Genomic DNA, 17,479 nt, shown 5'->3' on the forward strand with positions numbered 1-17,479 from the left:
TAATTATTATGCCTCATTACATTTGAGTAACTAAAACACATCATAATTTTTAACCATTAATCAAAATCGCACCAGAAAAATAAAATATTTTGCATTTGTTTATACATTTTATTGTTCCATCAATTACATCTTAAAAGTCGTGTTAGGAAAAAAAATGTAATTTAAATCATATCATTTGTACATATTTTAATTATGACAAAAAATGGAAAAAAAAACGTACGAATATAAATAGATAGTATAGTATTTTCTCATTATTAAATCGGGTTGGATATCGAAATAGGTGCAAAAAAGATGGTGTACTTTTTCGTGTATTATTTGGCCCACATTGAAAAATAATGTAGGTGTGGTAAATATACTACATATAAATAGTTGAATCGTCCCACATCAGAAAATTATCATAAGGTGGGGTGATCCTAAAAATTTATTTAGGAAGGTATCATAAATAATATTCAAGTGATGTAAAAAAATAAAGTGGAGAGTCTTTTAATTATTATAATATTTATTTCTTATATTATATTCAAGTGATGTTTCTAATTTTTATATAAAAATTTTTACATTTCATTTGGCAAAAAAAATATCGTTAAGAAAATTATGAAAATAACATAATTTGATTCGTGGTAAAAATGTTATCATTAGAGTATAGATTTCATATAATTTGTACATATATAAAATTGTGTACTTCTTAGTATGCTATATATCTCACATTGAAAAATAATGTAGAATTATATAAAAATAATAGAATAGAATTGTCCCACATCGAAAGATTAACATAAGATGTGATGGTCTTATGATTATAAATATGAGGCATCCTTGGAACTTATATATCAACCCAACATCTTTTGTGTCTATTAAATAAGATGTTTTGACTTTTGATCATATCTAAATAAATGATAAGACATATAAGATGTAAATATTAAGACTTTATAACCATTTTTTTGTTACTAAGTTAATTACCCCGTTGCAACGCACGGGCATCCAAACTAGTTTAGGAGTATATATAACTATTTGTACAGTCTAGAAGTGTAAATTTAGATTTAATCATTACTTGCTGCTGTATAGTTAGATAGGCTGCCTTACGGATTTTTCTAGGAAGCGTAATTACATTTGTTGGTATCGAGTTTCCAAGTTCAGGAAGGACAACACCAGGAGTCTTGATCACTTATATGTGTGACCGAAACTCGAAGCTCTCCTCAAAATAACTTGCGAGTTTGAGGCAACATATGTGTTAGCAAAAGTGTAGGGTAATACTTCGTAATAATAATACATCCTTCAACCTACAAATTCATGTATTTGTATTCCAAAAATGTGTCATCATCGACTCATCTCTATATCTAGGTCACTCTTGACCCCAAGTACACTATAGAAATATGGTTCATACCAACAATAAGATTTTTTATTTAATTTTTTAGGCAGCGGTAATGAAATTACTTATGCGTCAAAATTAGTCGTGTCTACCATTAATGTAAGCTCTCTCTATGCACTTACTTCTCGGTGCTTAAAGTCGGAGGTTTTGAGGAATTCGACTCTCCAGAATCTGATTTCGCTGGTTCTACTGCAGGAGTCTCTCCAGCTTCTGATTTCTTAGCGTCTCCCGCAGGAGAATCGTTTGATGATTTTGTGTCTTCAGCTGAAACTTTTTCGATATCTGCTTGCTTCTTTTTGATCGTAAATGGTCCTAGCTTAGAGTCAAGTTCCTTGACTGCATTTGTAAAAGACCTCACTCCTTGCATTCGAACAAGCCGATCAACAGATTCCTGCAGAAATTATACATGGTGTATTAAGATGCGTGCAGGACAAATATAATTTTCTGTAAATGATACAAGTAAACTGATACGGAAATTACTCAAAAGAATAAGGTTTCTTTCGACTACTCCTTGGACCAATAACGTATCATAAACGGCAAAACAAATACTCCCTCCCATTCTACTTATTATTCTCCTTTCTTTTTGAACAAAAATTAAGAAAATGAATTTAAACCACAGAAAACACTCTATCCCAGATTTCCAAATAAATAAAGAGGCATAAAAAAGGAAAGGGGGGACTACAGGCAGAATTGAAGGGAGTATGTCAATTATATATACTCCCATTCATTTGAATCAATAAGGCCAATTGTGTCCTTCTATAGCAATATGGTTAATTGATTGTTTTATTAGGGTAAATTATCGAGCACTCTTTTATATATCACTTTTTTAAAGTGATTCTCTTTTATAATTTTTTTTTTTTCAAAATTACTTACTTATTGTCAAAACTTTAAATTTTGATATCATTGTCCTTTTTTCGGTGAAAAAAAGCCTTTTACTTAATAGTTAATACACATTACACAATAAATTTTCATGATTCTAGTACATAATTTTCATTGATTTGATCAATATCTTTGTTTCGTTAAGTTCTCACTTACTAACTAGAGTTTACTTTATTTCGGTTAATTAATAACCCTAACTTGTCCAATTGAAATCCCTAAATTGTTGAATTGAAATTTAGTTCATTAAAGTTGATTGTTTGCATTTAAATGTAGTAATGAAATCTACATTTTTTTAGTTGAATTTGAGTTCAACAACAAGCCTAAAAATTCCTTTTTATAAGCCCTAATTTCCTTTGGAAAACCTAAAAATTGATTGCTTAGACTCTTATAGTAACCAACATAGTTATGAAAATATTTACAAAGTAACCAACATTAGGAATATGAAAATATTTACAAGAGTTTTTTTATAACTGCTATCACAGGTAAACCACTTTTTGAGAACTGTTCCTAAGGTAATAAAAGTATAAAAACTGCTACCATATTTATTGATTCGGTTAAAAGTCAGTACCAATTCATTAAACGAGACTAAATGAACGGAAAATTCACGTGGTACCCTCGAACTTTGTCATTTTGCACGTGGTACCCAACTTTTTAAATTTGTGTACATAATACCCTCCATGTTTAATTTTCATACACAACATACCCTTTTTTTCGCTATAAAAAACTCAAGTGCGCATAACTCATAGACCGGAATTCAGAATAGACCAATTTTTTTCCTAAAATGATTATCTCGTCATAATCTACGATTTGAGAAAAAAAAAATTTGTCGACTGACATTTTATAGGTTTTTTTTTATTTTAACGAAAATCTCAAATCAACCATATCTTCGAACTTAAATTTCCAAATGACCATTTTCGTTTTATCAGTTTATAAATCTCGAAAAGGTAATCAATCTGGAAAAAAAATTAGTCAATTTCGATTTCTGGTTTATGATTTATGCTCATTTGAAAATTTTAAGAACGATAAAAAAGGCATGCTCCTTTGATTTAAGAACGATTTACCCTTTCTCTCTTAGTTATGACATTTCTCTTTTCCTTATAACATTACACTATTCTACTCCATAAATCCCTCCCTGTTCAATCCCTCCTTTGATTTTCCTTATTTTTCTATTTCATCAATTGAATCTATTCAATTGATGTTGTTGTTGTTGTTGTATCAATTGAATCTATTCATTCATTCCCTCTCTTTGAATCTAATATTTCATGTAACATTAGCCTTCCATTCATTCATTCTCTCTCCTTCTACTCCATTAAGCCTTGTTCAATCTCGTTTAATGAATTCAAATTAGGGTTTATGTTTGATGTTTAATGAACTCAAAACACCCACCAACACCCACCAACATGAAGTCTGACATCAACATAAAAGAGAGTATCCATCCTAAAAGTAAACAATAAAGTATTAAATGGGTTTATACAACTTTTACAACATCAAATAAAGAAAAGTTATCAGCTTTTTAGAAAGAAACCAATTAATTTAGTCAAATTTTGTAATCAAACACGTTTAAAGTAATAACAAAGACAAAAGTTTAATTAAACAAATCAATGGAACAACTTTCCAAACAATTAAAAATTCGAAAATTAGGGTTTATGTAATCTAATTAGCAATTTAATCAGGCAATGATGGGTGAAAGTCGTGAAAATTAGGGTTTATAAAATATAATGAACACGTAAATAGCTGTTAGGTGAAAGTCGTGAAAATTCTTCAAATGATTAAGGAGAATGAGAGTTGAATTTTGTTTTGGATGAAGAAATCTGATGCCGTATGAGTAATGAAATTGAATAGTTAGGTAAAAACTTGTCTTTAATCACTGGGTAACAAAGGGGAAAGGTAAAAGAACGGTTATTTTTATCTTTTCAAGGAAACATTGGGTTTTGGTGTTAATTGGTACTAACTTTTAACCGAATCAATTAGTATGGGAACAGTTTTTAAACCTTTATTACCTGAATAGCAATTCTCAAAAAGTGGTTTATTCGTGATAGCAGTTGTAAAAAAAACCTTGTTTACAATTACATACCTCTACTATAGATGCTAGATAAAGAGGTGTGTGTGAGAGAGAGACAGAGAGAGAGAGATGAAAAGAAAAAAGATTAAGGCTCTGTTTGGTAAAAACTAACTAAAAACTGACTGAAAAGGTAGCTGAAATCTGAAAAGGTAGCTGAAAACTGAAAAGGTAACTGAAACCTGAAAAGGTAACTGATAAGATAGCGAAAATTAGGAACTGATAAGGTAGCTGATTATATAAAAAAATGTTTGGCAAACTAACTGAAAAGGTAACTGATTTTGATGAAATGACGTAAAAGGATATGATAATTATTTAATAGTACAGATTTAAAGGGTAAAAATGGAAAATCAAACCAAATCAGGTACCTGAAATCTCAAATCCTACTCTAGGTAGCATTTCATTTTAGGTAGCTTATTTGGTCAAATAAGCTACTTGCCAAACGCTTATAGAAAAATAAGGTACCTGAAATTTTGGTCAAATAAGCTACTTTGACCAAATCAGGTACCTGAAATGCCTTGCCAAACAGAGCCTAAGAGCATGTTTGACCTAATTTGCTTAAAATGAATTTATATTTTTTATGCTTAATTTCTCAAAAGTAGTTTTCAAGAAAAAGAAACATCAAATTAATGCTTCTATTTTTATGGACAAAAACAGGGTATTTAAGCTTTTGAGAATCTACTATCAACTTTTAAATTTATGATATGTTTGGCCAAAACGTATTTAACTCGAAAAACACTTTGAAAAACAAGGCCAAACGCACACTAAATTTCGAAGCAATTAAGAAGAAGAAGAAGAAGATGATGAAAAGTATTTTTGGTACGAAAAATCGACGCATTTGGGGAAAAGCATTTGAAATGATCGAAATATTCCTCTTTATTTGCCTTAAATGGATTTTGGTATCAAATTTAATGTTTTGATATTTAATTTAAAGGTAATAATTTTTAAAAATAAAATATATAAACGAGAGCAACCTTGAAAGAGTGGTATGTAAAATGGCGTAATTTGATAATTTATCTATGTTAGGGTCTTTTTTACTATTATGTAATCATATATCCAATGAAGCTCGACTATCTTTTCTAAAGAGAAAATTTTGATTCTTCATCCGGAAACAAACACACTGTATTCTTATCAATAGGGCAACGTTGTGCACAGTCGACCCCCTACCCTCCATTTGCAAAACCCTTAAAACATCGGGGTTATGTTAGCAGCATATTAGATGATTTAGAAAAATAGAATATATAGTGCAAATGCCACCGAACAACATAGAAAGTTGGAGGACACGTTAAAAACCAAGTGAGAAAACATTTTCATAATTCTCTCATGAGAAATTGAAAGGTGAAACTAGTGTTACCATTTTTGTTGAAATCATCATGAAAATATTTTCTCATTTGGGTTCTTATTTTCTTAATGTATGCCCTTAGAGCACACGTTAGAAAATCCGAAAACATATAAATAAAGGTTTCAATAAACATACCGCGTCTATCTGTTCAGCTCGTGGTAGTAAATCCTCTGCTGATATTCCCTTGTAAAGATACATAAGAGCGAATACTATATGAGAACGAACATCATCTGTAAAATGTTGTTTAATGTTGCAACTGGGAACGGTAGCTCTACAGCCGATTGAGTAAAAAGGGCAGTTCACAGGCTTCATTGGGCAGACGGTAATACAATGCTTGTCCATTTCCTGCCTCATAAGAATCGCTGGGCAGTTCTGCTCACAAGGAAGCAACTTAAAAGGGCAGACAGAATCATGCTTTTCGGTATGAGCTGCACTGTAAGTGGCACTGCAGCCCTCATTTTCACACAATAGAGTCCTAAATCCGCACTGCAGACGATGATGTTCGAGATCAATCTCAGTTTTGAATTTCATCTTACAGTGAAACTCGTTCTTATAGTCAACATTTTTTAGCAGATTTTGTGCGATAGTCTCCCTTCGATCCAACAACCAAAAGCTGTTAAGCTCCATTTCTTGAACAAAATCGTCAATTTTGTCTTCTCTTGTCTCACTAAGCAGCCACCCAGACACACGGCTGAACAAATTTCTCTTGAGACCAGTAAAGTCCTCAATGAAATCAGATATTAAATCAGAAGGTTGGTCGGAAAATTCCCCCTCAGGACGATCCTCTAAGATAAGAGACTCGGCAACAAAGGACTGAGTCCTCTCTACGAGATACTCCATCATTTCTTTCCTAATTTCAGCAGCCACTGTGCCAGGACTTCTAAAGATATCTCCTGTTGTGTTATCAACACAGGCAGTTGATAAACCTTCAAGTAATACTAGGGCAATCTTGTGAACCATTTCCTTATCACAGAGATCACAATGAAACTTCTCACCCTCCTCCCTAACATCTTCAATTTTTTCTTGCCTAAGGTCCACCTCTGTGAAAGATGTATCTGCTTCCATCATGATTAAAGCCCGAAATCCGACAGTATTCCTTTTAGGAAATAATGTGGTTTACTTTTAGCCAAGAAACTGTATACTTTTCTGGGTTAAGCGCCCATCTGTGCTTTGGAACTTCGAAAATATATCACATAGACATATCCCACCTATAATTAACAGAGGACAGGTGAATGTAGAAGCTCCATAAAACTAGCATCCCAATTTAAAACCATGCAAAGCAATATTCTACTTTCTAAATTTCACTAAATTGATCCCCATGGTAACTGTATGTTGGTCTAAATGAGAAGCCCAATGTTACAGGATCCCTGATCCATGGATATCGTGTTCATGGGACAGTAGAAAAACGCGAAACACGGTTAAAAAGACGTACTCCTTCCTAGTTACTCCCTTCTCTTAAGCCTTTCCCATATGTTTATTCAAAATTCCTCGTATATTTTGAGCAAACTATGAAAATGACTTGAAAGGAGGGAGTACAAGAAGAGGTTGAAAAGCTCTAGCGCAAACAAACACATGAGGTTAGGTTCATGCTTTCAGGCATACTCCATAATCATTAAAGATGACTCATGACTCCGTAAATAAAACATGATCCTTCGTAGTTACTCAAAAGTTCTTGCAATCTGATTTCTGACAATAACATGAAACACATTACACATATAAAACAACCACGACATACATCCACAAAAAAAATTGATATTCCTGAGATTTTCGATTGATGACCACAACCAATATATCATCAACAATATAATTTTTTGATCAATCTAATCACATTAACATCAAAATTAGAGGACCCAAACTCAAATTTCTAAATTGAATTCAACAATTACTACGCTAACCGAAGTTGCATTTTCAAAAATCTGTCGTTAATTTCATTCTAGGTCTAAGTTCCGAATACCATCGCCACATCTGATTCTACGATAAAACGCAATTTCAACATACGAACTCCTATAATCAATCCTCACGAGATGAGATGAGCATTACACAATTTTCTACATTGAAATCAACAACTGTTGCTTTGTCAAAATTTTGACTCCATTCATAATGCCATTACAAACGTGCTCCTATAATACCCAACGACTCTCCGTCAAAATCATTTGTTTACCTTTGATTAAAAATCATCAAAAGAGATAAGCCTGTAATATTCACGTCAAAATGGAAATTTGAGATCAGGGGAAACTAAAGTCATAAAGTCAAATAATGTGATCGCTCTAAACAAGAATTAGTTGTAAATAATCATATACAATGCAATTGAAAAGATTTCATACCTGCGACAGAGAACACATTTCATGAATTTGAGATAATAAAACCAAACAATGATTTCAATTGATACAATCTTTGGTTTTATTTCAAGAAAACAATTCTAAATTCAAAGATATGAGATGGATTTGAAGAATAGAAATAATGTATGTGTGAACGATTAGTTTCTGTCAATATAAAACAGAAATTGAACAATTCGAAATCAATCATCTTGATTTTATTACTTACTAAACTAAGCAACCTCGTCTATTGGGTCCGGTGCGAGTCGAGACAGTTCGAGCCGACTAAGTTCTAGTGTGTCTTATTATAGGTCATTTCTAGGCCTGGTCACGAGTTGGGCACTATGGCTCAGATCAGAACCAGCCCGGGCTCAGAGGACGTGGGACCGGACCTTGAATGGGCCCGGTCACAAGGTTGGGCAAGCTGGCTATAGCGTATAGGTGATCATTAGCATGTTTGACCAAATATGAACGGGTTTACATTTGAAAAAATTGTCCGGTAGGCCTAAATTTATAATTCGTGTCTGATAAGCTCACATATTTACCATCTATTTAGCTTTTTGTGCATAACAAAGCGACATTAGGGAGCGGTTTTGCTTGATTTATGTCTTTGTTAACCAATTCTGAGTGTTGAGTTGTTAAGGAGGATTTGGTCATGTTTTAGAGGAAGCTCGGGGTGGTTCTAAGTCCCCAAGGGAAACCTGGAAGCAAGCTACAAGAGAACAATGAAAGTACCGTCCAAGAGAAGAAGCAAAGGAAAATATTCAAAGCGGAGTTGTAATACCCGCCCTTTTAGGCACCCTTTGACCAGCGTTGACTGACCTTGGGAGCGGGAGTAGTTCTTAGAAGTGCGTGCCAAAGCTGTCTTGGGTTAAGAGTTACGCGAGGTACTCGATAAAGTAGAGGCTACTCGATCGAGTAGCGTGGTTACTCGATCAAGTAGGGGGTCACTCGATCGAGTATGTGGGGTACTCGATCGAGTATCGAGTTTTCAGCGAGGGTTTTTAATCGCGTTTTGTTAAATCCGCAAATCATTTCCGCCCCATTCCTCCTATCCTTCAGTCGCCTCTCTCCCTTCCCTTCACCATAAAACCTCCATGGAAGCCTTTTGAAGGTCCTTGTGCCTTAGGAGAGCATAGCTTGAGTCGGGTAGCGGTCTTTTGCCGGGTTTCTCCTTGTAGGTATGTCGTCATCATCATCCGTATCCTTGTCTTTACAATTAGGGTTTGCTTGATAGTAATAGATGATTGTGTTGTGGTTATAGGCGTCGCTTGATTGCTGGATATGTCATATGTTGGCATGGATTGGTTGCAGTTGCTTAAAGGTAGGTTCGCCTACTCAGTTTCTGTGGATAGTCTAGTGTGTCGATTGTCGTATCATTGTTGTTGTGCTGTGGTTGCGTTGTGTGGCAGCGTATATGCCGTAGTCGGTTAGTACATACAGTTTGTTGGTTGTTGCGTTGCAGCTGATTGTGATTGTTTGTCTCTGGTTCTCGAGATGCGTTCTCGGCTGAGTGGAGTCACTTGCGGGAGTGGCTTCACGCCCTAGTTTCGCCCTTCGTGGAACCCACCACGGAAGGAGATGTGCACATTAATGGGATAGGGTTATCGCTCGGTATGATGAGCGGGGATTTGGTGGGTACGGCTGCGGTCCCCCACTGGCAGGGCTGGTCCAATGGACAGTCGGTGATGGAGATTGATCGGCGTGGGTGTGCTTGCGTGTAACTGATTGTGTTGTATTGTATTGTTAGGTTTGTTGGCATTGTTGTATCTTATCTCAGTACTGACCTTGTGTGGTTGTCTTGTTTGTTTATGTGTCTGCCGTGATCCCTTATGGTGAGCAGTCGGTCTTAGCAGGTGTTGATGTTGTTGATAGCTGGAGTCCGGGCAGGGATGAGTCTTCACGAGATTTGATAGTTATAGCGAGTAGTCTTTGAGTTGTATCTTTTACTTCATCAGTTGGTTCTAAATCACTTGTAATGTAATATAATAGTTCTCTTATCGACATTTGATTATTACTATCCTCGGGCAACCGAGATGGTAATGCCCTTATATGCTAAGGAAGGCCTAGTTAAGGCTCCTCTGAATATGGGGGTGTTACAAAGTGGTATCAGAGCGACGATTTTGGAACCTGTAACAAATAAACTTAATGAACGTAGCGAGTCTAATAAAATGAACCTGGTGTATGTATAATGGGAGCCCCGTTGATGCTAGATTTTGGGTGAGTAGGCGCCCTCATTTCAAAATCTTGGCCCCATGATACTTAAGCCAGTCACATGGTATGAGAATGTGGAGTCCGTGTGTATATGTGTGATGTGTATGTTAATTGTGTCGGAGCTGCCTGTGGTTGAGTCTTTGTTAGAGTTAATAGGGGTGTGATAGCTATATTTGGGCCATGCATGGTAATCGTTGGTGGAATTAGTGAGTAAAGGTGATGTTAATGCGTGGAAATGTGAAAGTGTATGCTATAATAGAAGAGTGAACATGTTGGTGTTTGCTATAAGTTGATGATAACGGTAGTCATATACGAGTTTATAAACCCTACCGTAATTACGATGATGATAGTTATGGAATTGTTGAGTTATAATATGAAACATAGCATATAGTAATGCGTATATGCCTTGTTTATTGGTTGAAATTTTTCCGCTGCGTGACAATCGATTTGTGTAAGATGATTTGCCTATGATTGAATTTGGAACATGATAGATTAATTTGTTATGAAGAGTATGCATTTATATGATACATGAAAGAATGAATTAATGTTAATTATATGTTTCAAGTTGAAGTGAACACGAGTTTGGTAGTAACGTGGTAAAATAAGTCTAAGTGTAGTATGATGACGTGATTATGCTTATGAATGACTCGGTAGCAGGTAAACCGAGTTGGGTAATTTGTGTAGCATAATGTGACATAAACCTTATGTGTTGAGACGATATGGTATACTTGAGTAATAATGGTGATACGCGAACGAGTATGATAACTAGTGACGATTCCGAACTTAGTTTGGAATCGACACGCGATGTTGTTTTTGTAGGAATCTTCGATTTACTTCGTATTTCTGACCGAGTACTTAACTATACTTGGCCGAGTGCGAGTGCTTACTAGACCGAGTAGACCTCACTCGATCTAGTTAGGAAGCTATGACGTCGGGATGTGGAAAAATTTCTGCAGATACTTGACGAAATAGCTCCTACTCGATCGAGTAGGGTGGTACTCGATCGAGTACCCTAGACACTCGATCGAGTAGGTTACTGTACAGCGAATCTTACGGGTTTCTTAAAACCCCTATCCTTTCTAATTCATCTCATTCTTCTTCCTTATTTCGAAACCCTAAGCCTAAATTCCTCTCAAAAGCTCTTCTTATCTTGTGTTGGTAGTGATTCTTGGGGTTGTTTTACTTGTTTAATTTCGTTCCTTTACTTTACTACTTAATCAAGGTATGATTTCTTCCCTATTTACATGTCTTTATGCCTTTACATTGTTGGGATGATTGTATAATCTGAAATTTCGATTCATATGATCAATTTGTTGCTTTTAATTGTTGTAATATGATTCACATGCTTTCTTTCCTTGATTGTTGGTGATTAATTGCTGTAAAATAGACTAGAAATTGCCAAATTGAAACCGAAATTTCTAGGGTTTACAAAAATCAAAATCGATTTTGGGTGTTTTATATTGATTAGATGATGGAATTGAGTACTAAACATTGTTTATATCATGTTGAAGAATGAATTTTGATGATTTTCACCTTACAAAGTTGCCTTAAAACTCCGTCTTAAAAGTGCCCCAAGTGGAAATTCGTTTGCTATATTTGAAATTTGGGTTCTATAGGGTTGTTTAAGTAAAGGTTGAACTTCAATATGATAGTAGTGATGATAATTGATGAAAAATATGTCAAAATTGTTACAGCTGTAGAGACCGTCTGACAAGTTTAATTGAGTTATTTGTTTCTAATATTGAAGGTGATGATGATATGTCCTACAATACTTTTCCATGAGCTTGTACTAATGCCTCACATGTTATTAGGAGTGTGTATGGAGTAACCTTAGAATCATGCTAGGATGTTAGAATTTGTTGAGCATGTGTATTCACCATGATAAACTTTTCACAACTATGGTTTATGAGTTGTTATAAACTGAGATTATATATCGAATTGGGGAAACTGTTGGTGAATGTGTGTACCTAACTGAGTATTCAAAGTTTAATGGCAAAAAATTATGTGCTTCACATGTCGAATTTGTTGGTGAATTTGTGTACCTAGCTGAGTATGTAAAATCAAATTGAGTGAAGTATATGCTTTACATGTTTATGCAAGTTGCCTAAGTCGTATGCTGAAACAGATGCCGAGACCGAACATAGGAACTCGTCACAATAAACGGGGAAGGGTTACACAGCCTGAGGTTGGGGAAGGGAATGGACCCGTGGTACCCGCAGTTCCGGAGTACCCTTCTGTTGTGTTTGTAGATTTCAAACAGAGAGAGCGTTTTGTAGTTTTACAAAAACGCAAGATGAGACCGACGAGGTGCATAGACACTACACTGTTGGAGGATTTGGGAATAGAGACGGATGTCCGTCATATATTCGAGACTTTGGGCTTTACGGGGTTGTACCGGCTGAGGAAACATTCCTACCCTTTTCTTACCTTGGAGTTTATGAGCTCCTTTAGCTATGACCCCGCTGCCCAAACCGTTGAGTTTAGGTTGATGAACACCAGTTTCCTGTTGACTATGGATCTTTTTGCGTCTCACCTTGGCTTGGCCAAGCCTCCCAAGGATTCTATCACTGATATTCCTGCTGAGTGCGGTGTTTTCCGCCTAATGCCTCGTCTGACCGGAAAGCCAGCTCCCACCTCAAGCAACATGCTGATTAATGATGTTCAGCATGTTACCTTGAGGGTCTTTCTCCGTTCTCTTTCGAACCTCCTGTATGATAGACCGGACATTAGTAAGCTGAACAACCATGAGGTTTTGCTCTTGATGTCTTATCTCAACCCGGAGCGGGCCAGGAAAGTGGTCTTTAATGCTCCTTCCATCGTCTGTGCTGCCCTTGCCTTGATGGCTACTGCCTCTTCCCGGTACTTGAGTTGTGGCGCTATCGCCACTCGGTTAGCTGAAAAGCTAACCTCCTTTGAGGCTTCTTCGGAGTATGTGCCTCTGGCTACCCCAGTGCCTACTATGGACCATGACTACTATCTCGACCTGAAGTGGTTGTGAACTTTAGTTGATGGCAGCCTTGCTTGGAGGGTGTGGGGCATGAGTTGGATGAAGATTCCAGCTCCTGAGCACCTCCCACTGATGGAGCCTTTGGAGCCGGCGGTTGTGGTTGTGGACTCCGATGAGGAGGAGGAGGAGGAGGATGTTGATAGACCTCGCCAGTTGCAGACCTACCTCATCGACGACACGATTCTCGAGGTGATGCCCGAGCCGAAGAAGGGCGAGAACGCGGCGGTAGTGGTGGAGGAGAGGCCCAGGTTGGGGAGAGGACCCCGTCGAGTGAGGGAGAGGACCTCGGAGACTAGGCCACGGCCGGTAGCACCACAGCAGCAGCATTATCCTTTTCCGTGCTACCCTTACCTCGACACCCCGGAGACGCGATCTAGCTACTTGGCAGAGAGAGTGTCATGTACTTTGACACTCAGGAATATGCACAAGATGGCGTACACTCAGGGGATAGGGACCGAGGGACCGCATCCGGTTTGGTGGAGTGGAGTTGGGGACTATAGTGGGGTTTTCCACTCCTACGGGGTGGATCAGTCGACGTGGGGGGACACCTCAGTCCTTTGCTTACGGTGGCTTGACCCCATGGTACGTGAGTCCTGGAGCCGGAGCAGGGGTTGATGCGGGCATTGGGTCATCAGGAGCGGGTACGTCTGGAGGCGGTGGTGGTGATGATGAGGTGATGGTTGAGCAGCAGCAGCAGCAGCAGGAGGAGTGATGCTCCTTGTTTCTATCTTTATTTATGGTCGTTGGTATTAGATGTTGGTAGTGTTGTTAGATATTGGTAGTTGTTTTCGTCGAGACTTTGACTATGGACTTGTATTGTTGGCCATAAGGCCGGATTTGCTAGTTGACATTGTTGCAGGATTGATTTTGGGGGTCGGGAAGTCATCCCGACTGAAGTTATGTGACGGTTATGTATATATATGGGTTGGTTATGACAGGTTTTCCAAGTGTTTGACCTGTAGGTACTCGATAGAGTACCCCGTACTCGATCGAGTAGCTGCAGGAATGAAAGAAAGGAAGTATTCTGATCTCAGGGCTACTCGATCGAGTAGCCAAGACACTCGATCGAGTAGCATGGCACTCGATCGAGTACCCCTACATACTCGATCGAGTAGCACTGTTACAGGAACTTTTCCAAAATTAAATTTGTTCAATTGTTATATAATTATATGTATGATGTTTAGCATCGTTAGTGATGCATAATAACACCTTTGAACCGTTAATTTCGTATGTTAAACGTTGTGCTTGGGTTTTATATGCATATTTGTCACAAGTAGTGAAGTGGTGATGGTTTCTTGTTGTTTTAATATTACATCCGCCATATTACTATCTATTCATCGAAGTTACATTTTCTCATACAATTGTGCATACGATATTAACATGCTTTATCGACGGCGGCTAGTTATTCCGGTGTTTTGTGTATGATTTCTAATTTAACGAGTATATGCTTAGTGAGTAATGTCCATAATAAATAATATGGTTCTAATTTATGTTATGATACAAGTAATAGGTAATATGTGTGGTAATCTTGGTGGTGAACTTCGGGGACGAAGTTCCTTTTTAGAGGGGAAGAGTAATGTCGCAAAATAAAAAGGCTGATTTTGAAGTTATGTTGTTATCCGTTTATAATGTTTTGTTGCTTAATTACAAAATTTTCTAGTACTTTGATCACATTGCTTATATGAAGTGTAAATGGTTACTTTAGTTCATTGAAGTGAATGTGATAGTATGTTTTAAAAGGACGGTCATAAAGAGATAGTTGTGGTGCAATGGGTCGTAATAGAATCGCGTTGTTGAGTAACATGGTGGTACTAGTTGTGCAGCATGAAGTTGATATGAGATATGTTTTGGGTTGATAGTTGTTACCATATGATGGGTGATCGTTGTTTGTGCTGGTTCGTATTGCGAGGTTGATGTTTTATATATGATAGTTCGTAAGAGTCGATGTATACATATAGAGTGACAGTTGATGATGATAATGTTTGTATGATAGTTGTAAGAGAGTCGATATGAATAGAGCGTTAGTCAGTGATGATGATGACGTGGGGGGATGGTATTTCAGGGGAGTAATGACTTGAGTAGGAAGAATGGTGATGTCGTGTTTTCCCCGTGTCTTGTGCATTGAGTTAGGTGAGTTGAACTTCGGGGACGAAGTTCTTTTTAAGGGGGGAAGACTGTAATACCCGCCCTTTTAGGGACCCTTTGACCAGCGTTGGCTGACCTTGGGAGCGGGAGTAGTTCTTAGAAGTGCGTGCCAAAGCTGTCTTGGGTTACGAGTTACGCGAGGTACTCGATAAAGTAGAGGCTACTCGATCGAGTAGCGTGGTTACTCGATCGAGTAGGGGGTCACTCGATCGAGTATGTGGGGTACTCGATCGAGTATCGAGTTTTCAGCGAGGGTTTTTAATCGCGTTTTGTTAAATCCGCAAATCATTTCCGCCTCATTCCTCCTATCCTTCAGTCGCCTCTCTCCCTTCCCTTCACCATAAAACCTTCATGGAAGCCTTTTGAAGGTCCTTGTGCCTTAGGAGAGCATAGCTTGAGTCGGGTAGCGGTCTTTTGCCGGGTTTCTCCTTGTAGGTATGTCGTCATCATCATCCGTATCCTTGTCTTTACAATTAGGGTTTGCTTGATAGTAATAGATGATTGTGTTGTGGTTATAGGCGTCGCTTGATTGCTGGATATGTCATATGTTGGCATGGATTGGTTGCAGTTGCTTAAAGGTAGGTTCGCCTACTCAGTTTCTGTGGATAGTCTAGTGTGTCGATTGTCGTATCATTGTTGTTGTGATGTGGTTGCGTTGTGTGGCAGCGTATATGCCGTAGTCGGTTAGTACATACAGTTTGTTGGTTGTTGCGTTGCAGCTGATTGTGATTGTTTGTCTCTGGTTCTCGAGATGCGTTCTCGACTGAGTGGAGTCACTTGCGGGAGTGGCTTCACGCCCTAGTTTCGCCCTTCGTGGAACCCGCCATGGAAGGAGATGTGCACATTAATGGGACAGGGTTATCGCTCGGCAGGGCTGGTCCAATGGACAGTCGGTGACGGAGATTGATCGGCGTGGGTGTGCTTGCGTGTGACTGATTGTGTTGTATTGTATTGTTAGGTTTGTTGGCATTGTTGTATCTTATCTCAGTACTGACCTTGTGTGGTTGTCTTGTTTGTTTATGTGTCTGCCGTGATCCCTTATGGTGAGCAGTCGGTCTTAGCAGGTGTTGATGTTGTTGATAGCTGGAGTCCGGGCAGGGATGAGTCTTCACGAGATTTGATAGTTATAGCGAGTAGTCTTTGAGTTGTATCTTTTACTTCATCAGTTGGTTCTAAATCACTTGTAATGTAATATAATAGTTCTCTTATCGACATTTGATTATTACTATCCTCGGGCAACCGAGATGGTAATGCCCTTATATGCTAAGGAAGGCCTAGTTAAGGCTCCTTTGAATATGGGGGTGTTACAGGAGTTCAGCACGAAGGGTGCACCGTGCGCCTTTCCCAAAGTTATAGGGCGTTCCGTGGGCCTTTTCTGGGGATTACTCGTTTTGATTACGGGCTTTCATCCAACTTAAACCTATCATTTCCTCTTTAACCTAGGATTATATATAGATGAATACCATTAGGGATTCATCATCTTATACTTTATTATTGTTAATGAAGTTGTAATTTGAAGATGATCATTTTAACTAGGTTGTTAGATCTAGAATGGAGAAATAATCCATTCTCTTAATCCAATCCTAAAGGTGTAATATTTTGGTTGTTAGACACTCTAATCTTTCCCTAATTTTTATTATTATTGTTAATCCTTTGTGTTTATTGTTTGAAGTTTGGAAACCTTGTTTGATTTGAGTAATTAAGTGTGATTTCCTTATTGCTTAATTAAATCAATTTCTTTAATTTATTGTTGTTAGAATTGTTAAGTGTGATTTCCTTGCAATTTTATCTTAGCATCACCTTGTGTTTGAATTAGTGAGTGTGATTTCCTCCTAACTTGATCTACAAGAAAGGGATTAACTTGTAATTAGGCATTAATCGTGTTTATCGTGTCTAATTACTCCTATTGAATCTCTCATGCTTTATCTTCTTGTTAATTAAACCAATGTATGTGATTTCTACTTGGAGGTTAATGAGTTGGATTGATGATTAAGTGTGATTTCCTTGTCATTAACCATTATTAAGGAAGTTTAGGGGATTCATCTTCACAATAGGGTAATAATAACTAATTGGGGATTGATTGTGTCAAGGATCAACCATTAGTGGCTCATCAAAGGGATTGAGTTAAGTTTTCCTCTCATATTTGATAATCATC

At 37.5% G+C, this 17,479-nt stretch overlaps 1 protein-coding gene across 1 annotated transcript; it reads right to left on the reverse strand.

The window, feature by feature from the left end:
* Positions 1-1,221: 1,221 nt before the first annotated feature.
* LOC141605772 (uncharacterized) lies at positions 1,222-8,149 on the reverse strand. The gene is made up of 3 exons (XM_074424662.1): positions 7,968-8,149; positions 5,779-6,851; positions 1,222-1,754 (listed from the first exon to the last, which is right to left on the reverse strand). Exons 2-3 carry the CDS (start codon positions 6,709-6,711, stop codon positions 1,482-1,484), a joined length of 1,206 nt encoding a protein of 401 aa, XP_074280763.1. The 5' UTR covers positions 6,712-6,851; positions 7,968-8,149; the 3' UTR covers positions 1,222-1,481.
* Between the last annotated feature and the right edge of the window lie 9,330 nt (positions 8,150-17,479).

Source organism: Silene latifolia, chromosome 10, assembly GCF_048544455.1.
Source record: "Silene latifolia isolate original U9 population chromosome 10, ASM4854445v1, whole genome shotgun sequence".
In the NCBI taxonomy this organism is placed as follows: domain Eukaryota; kingdom Viridiplantae; phylum Streptophyta; class Magnoliopsida; order Caryophyllales; family Caryophyllaceae; genus Silene; species Silene latifolia.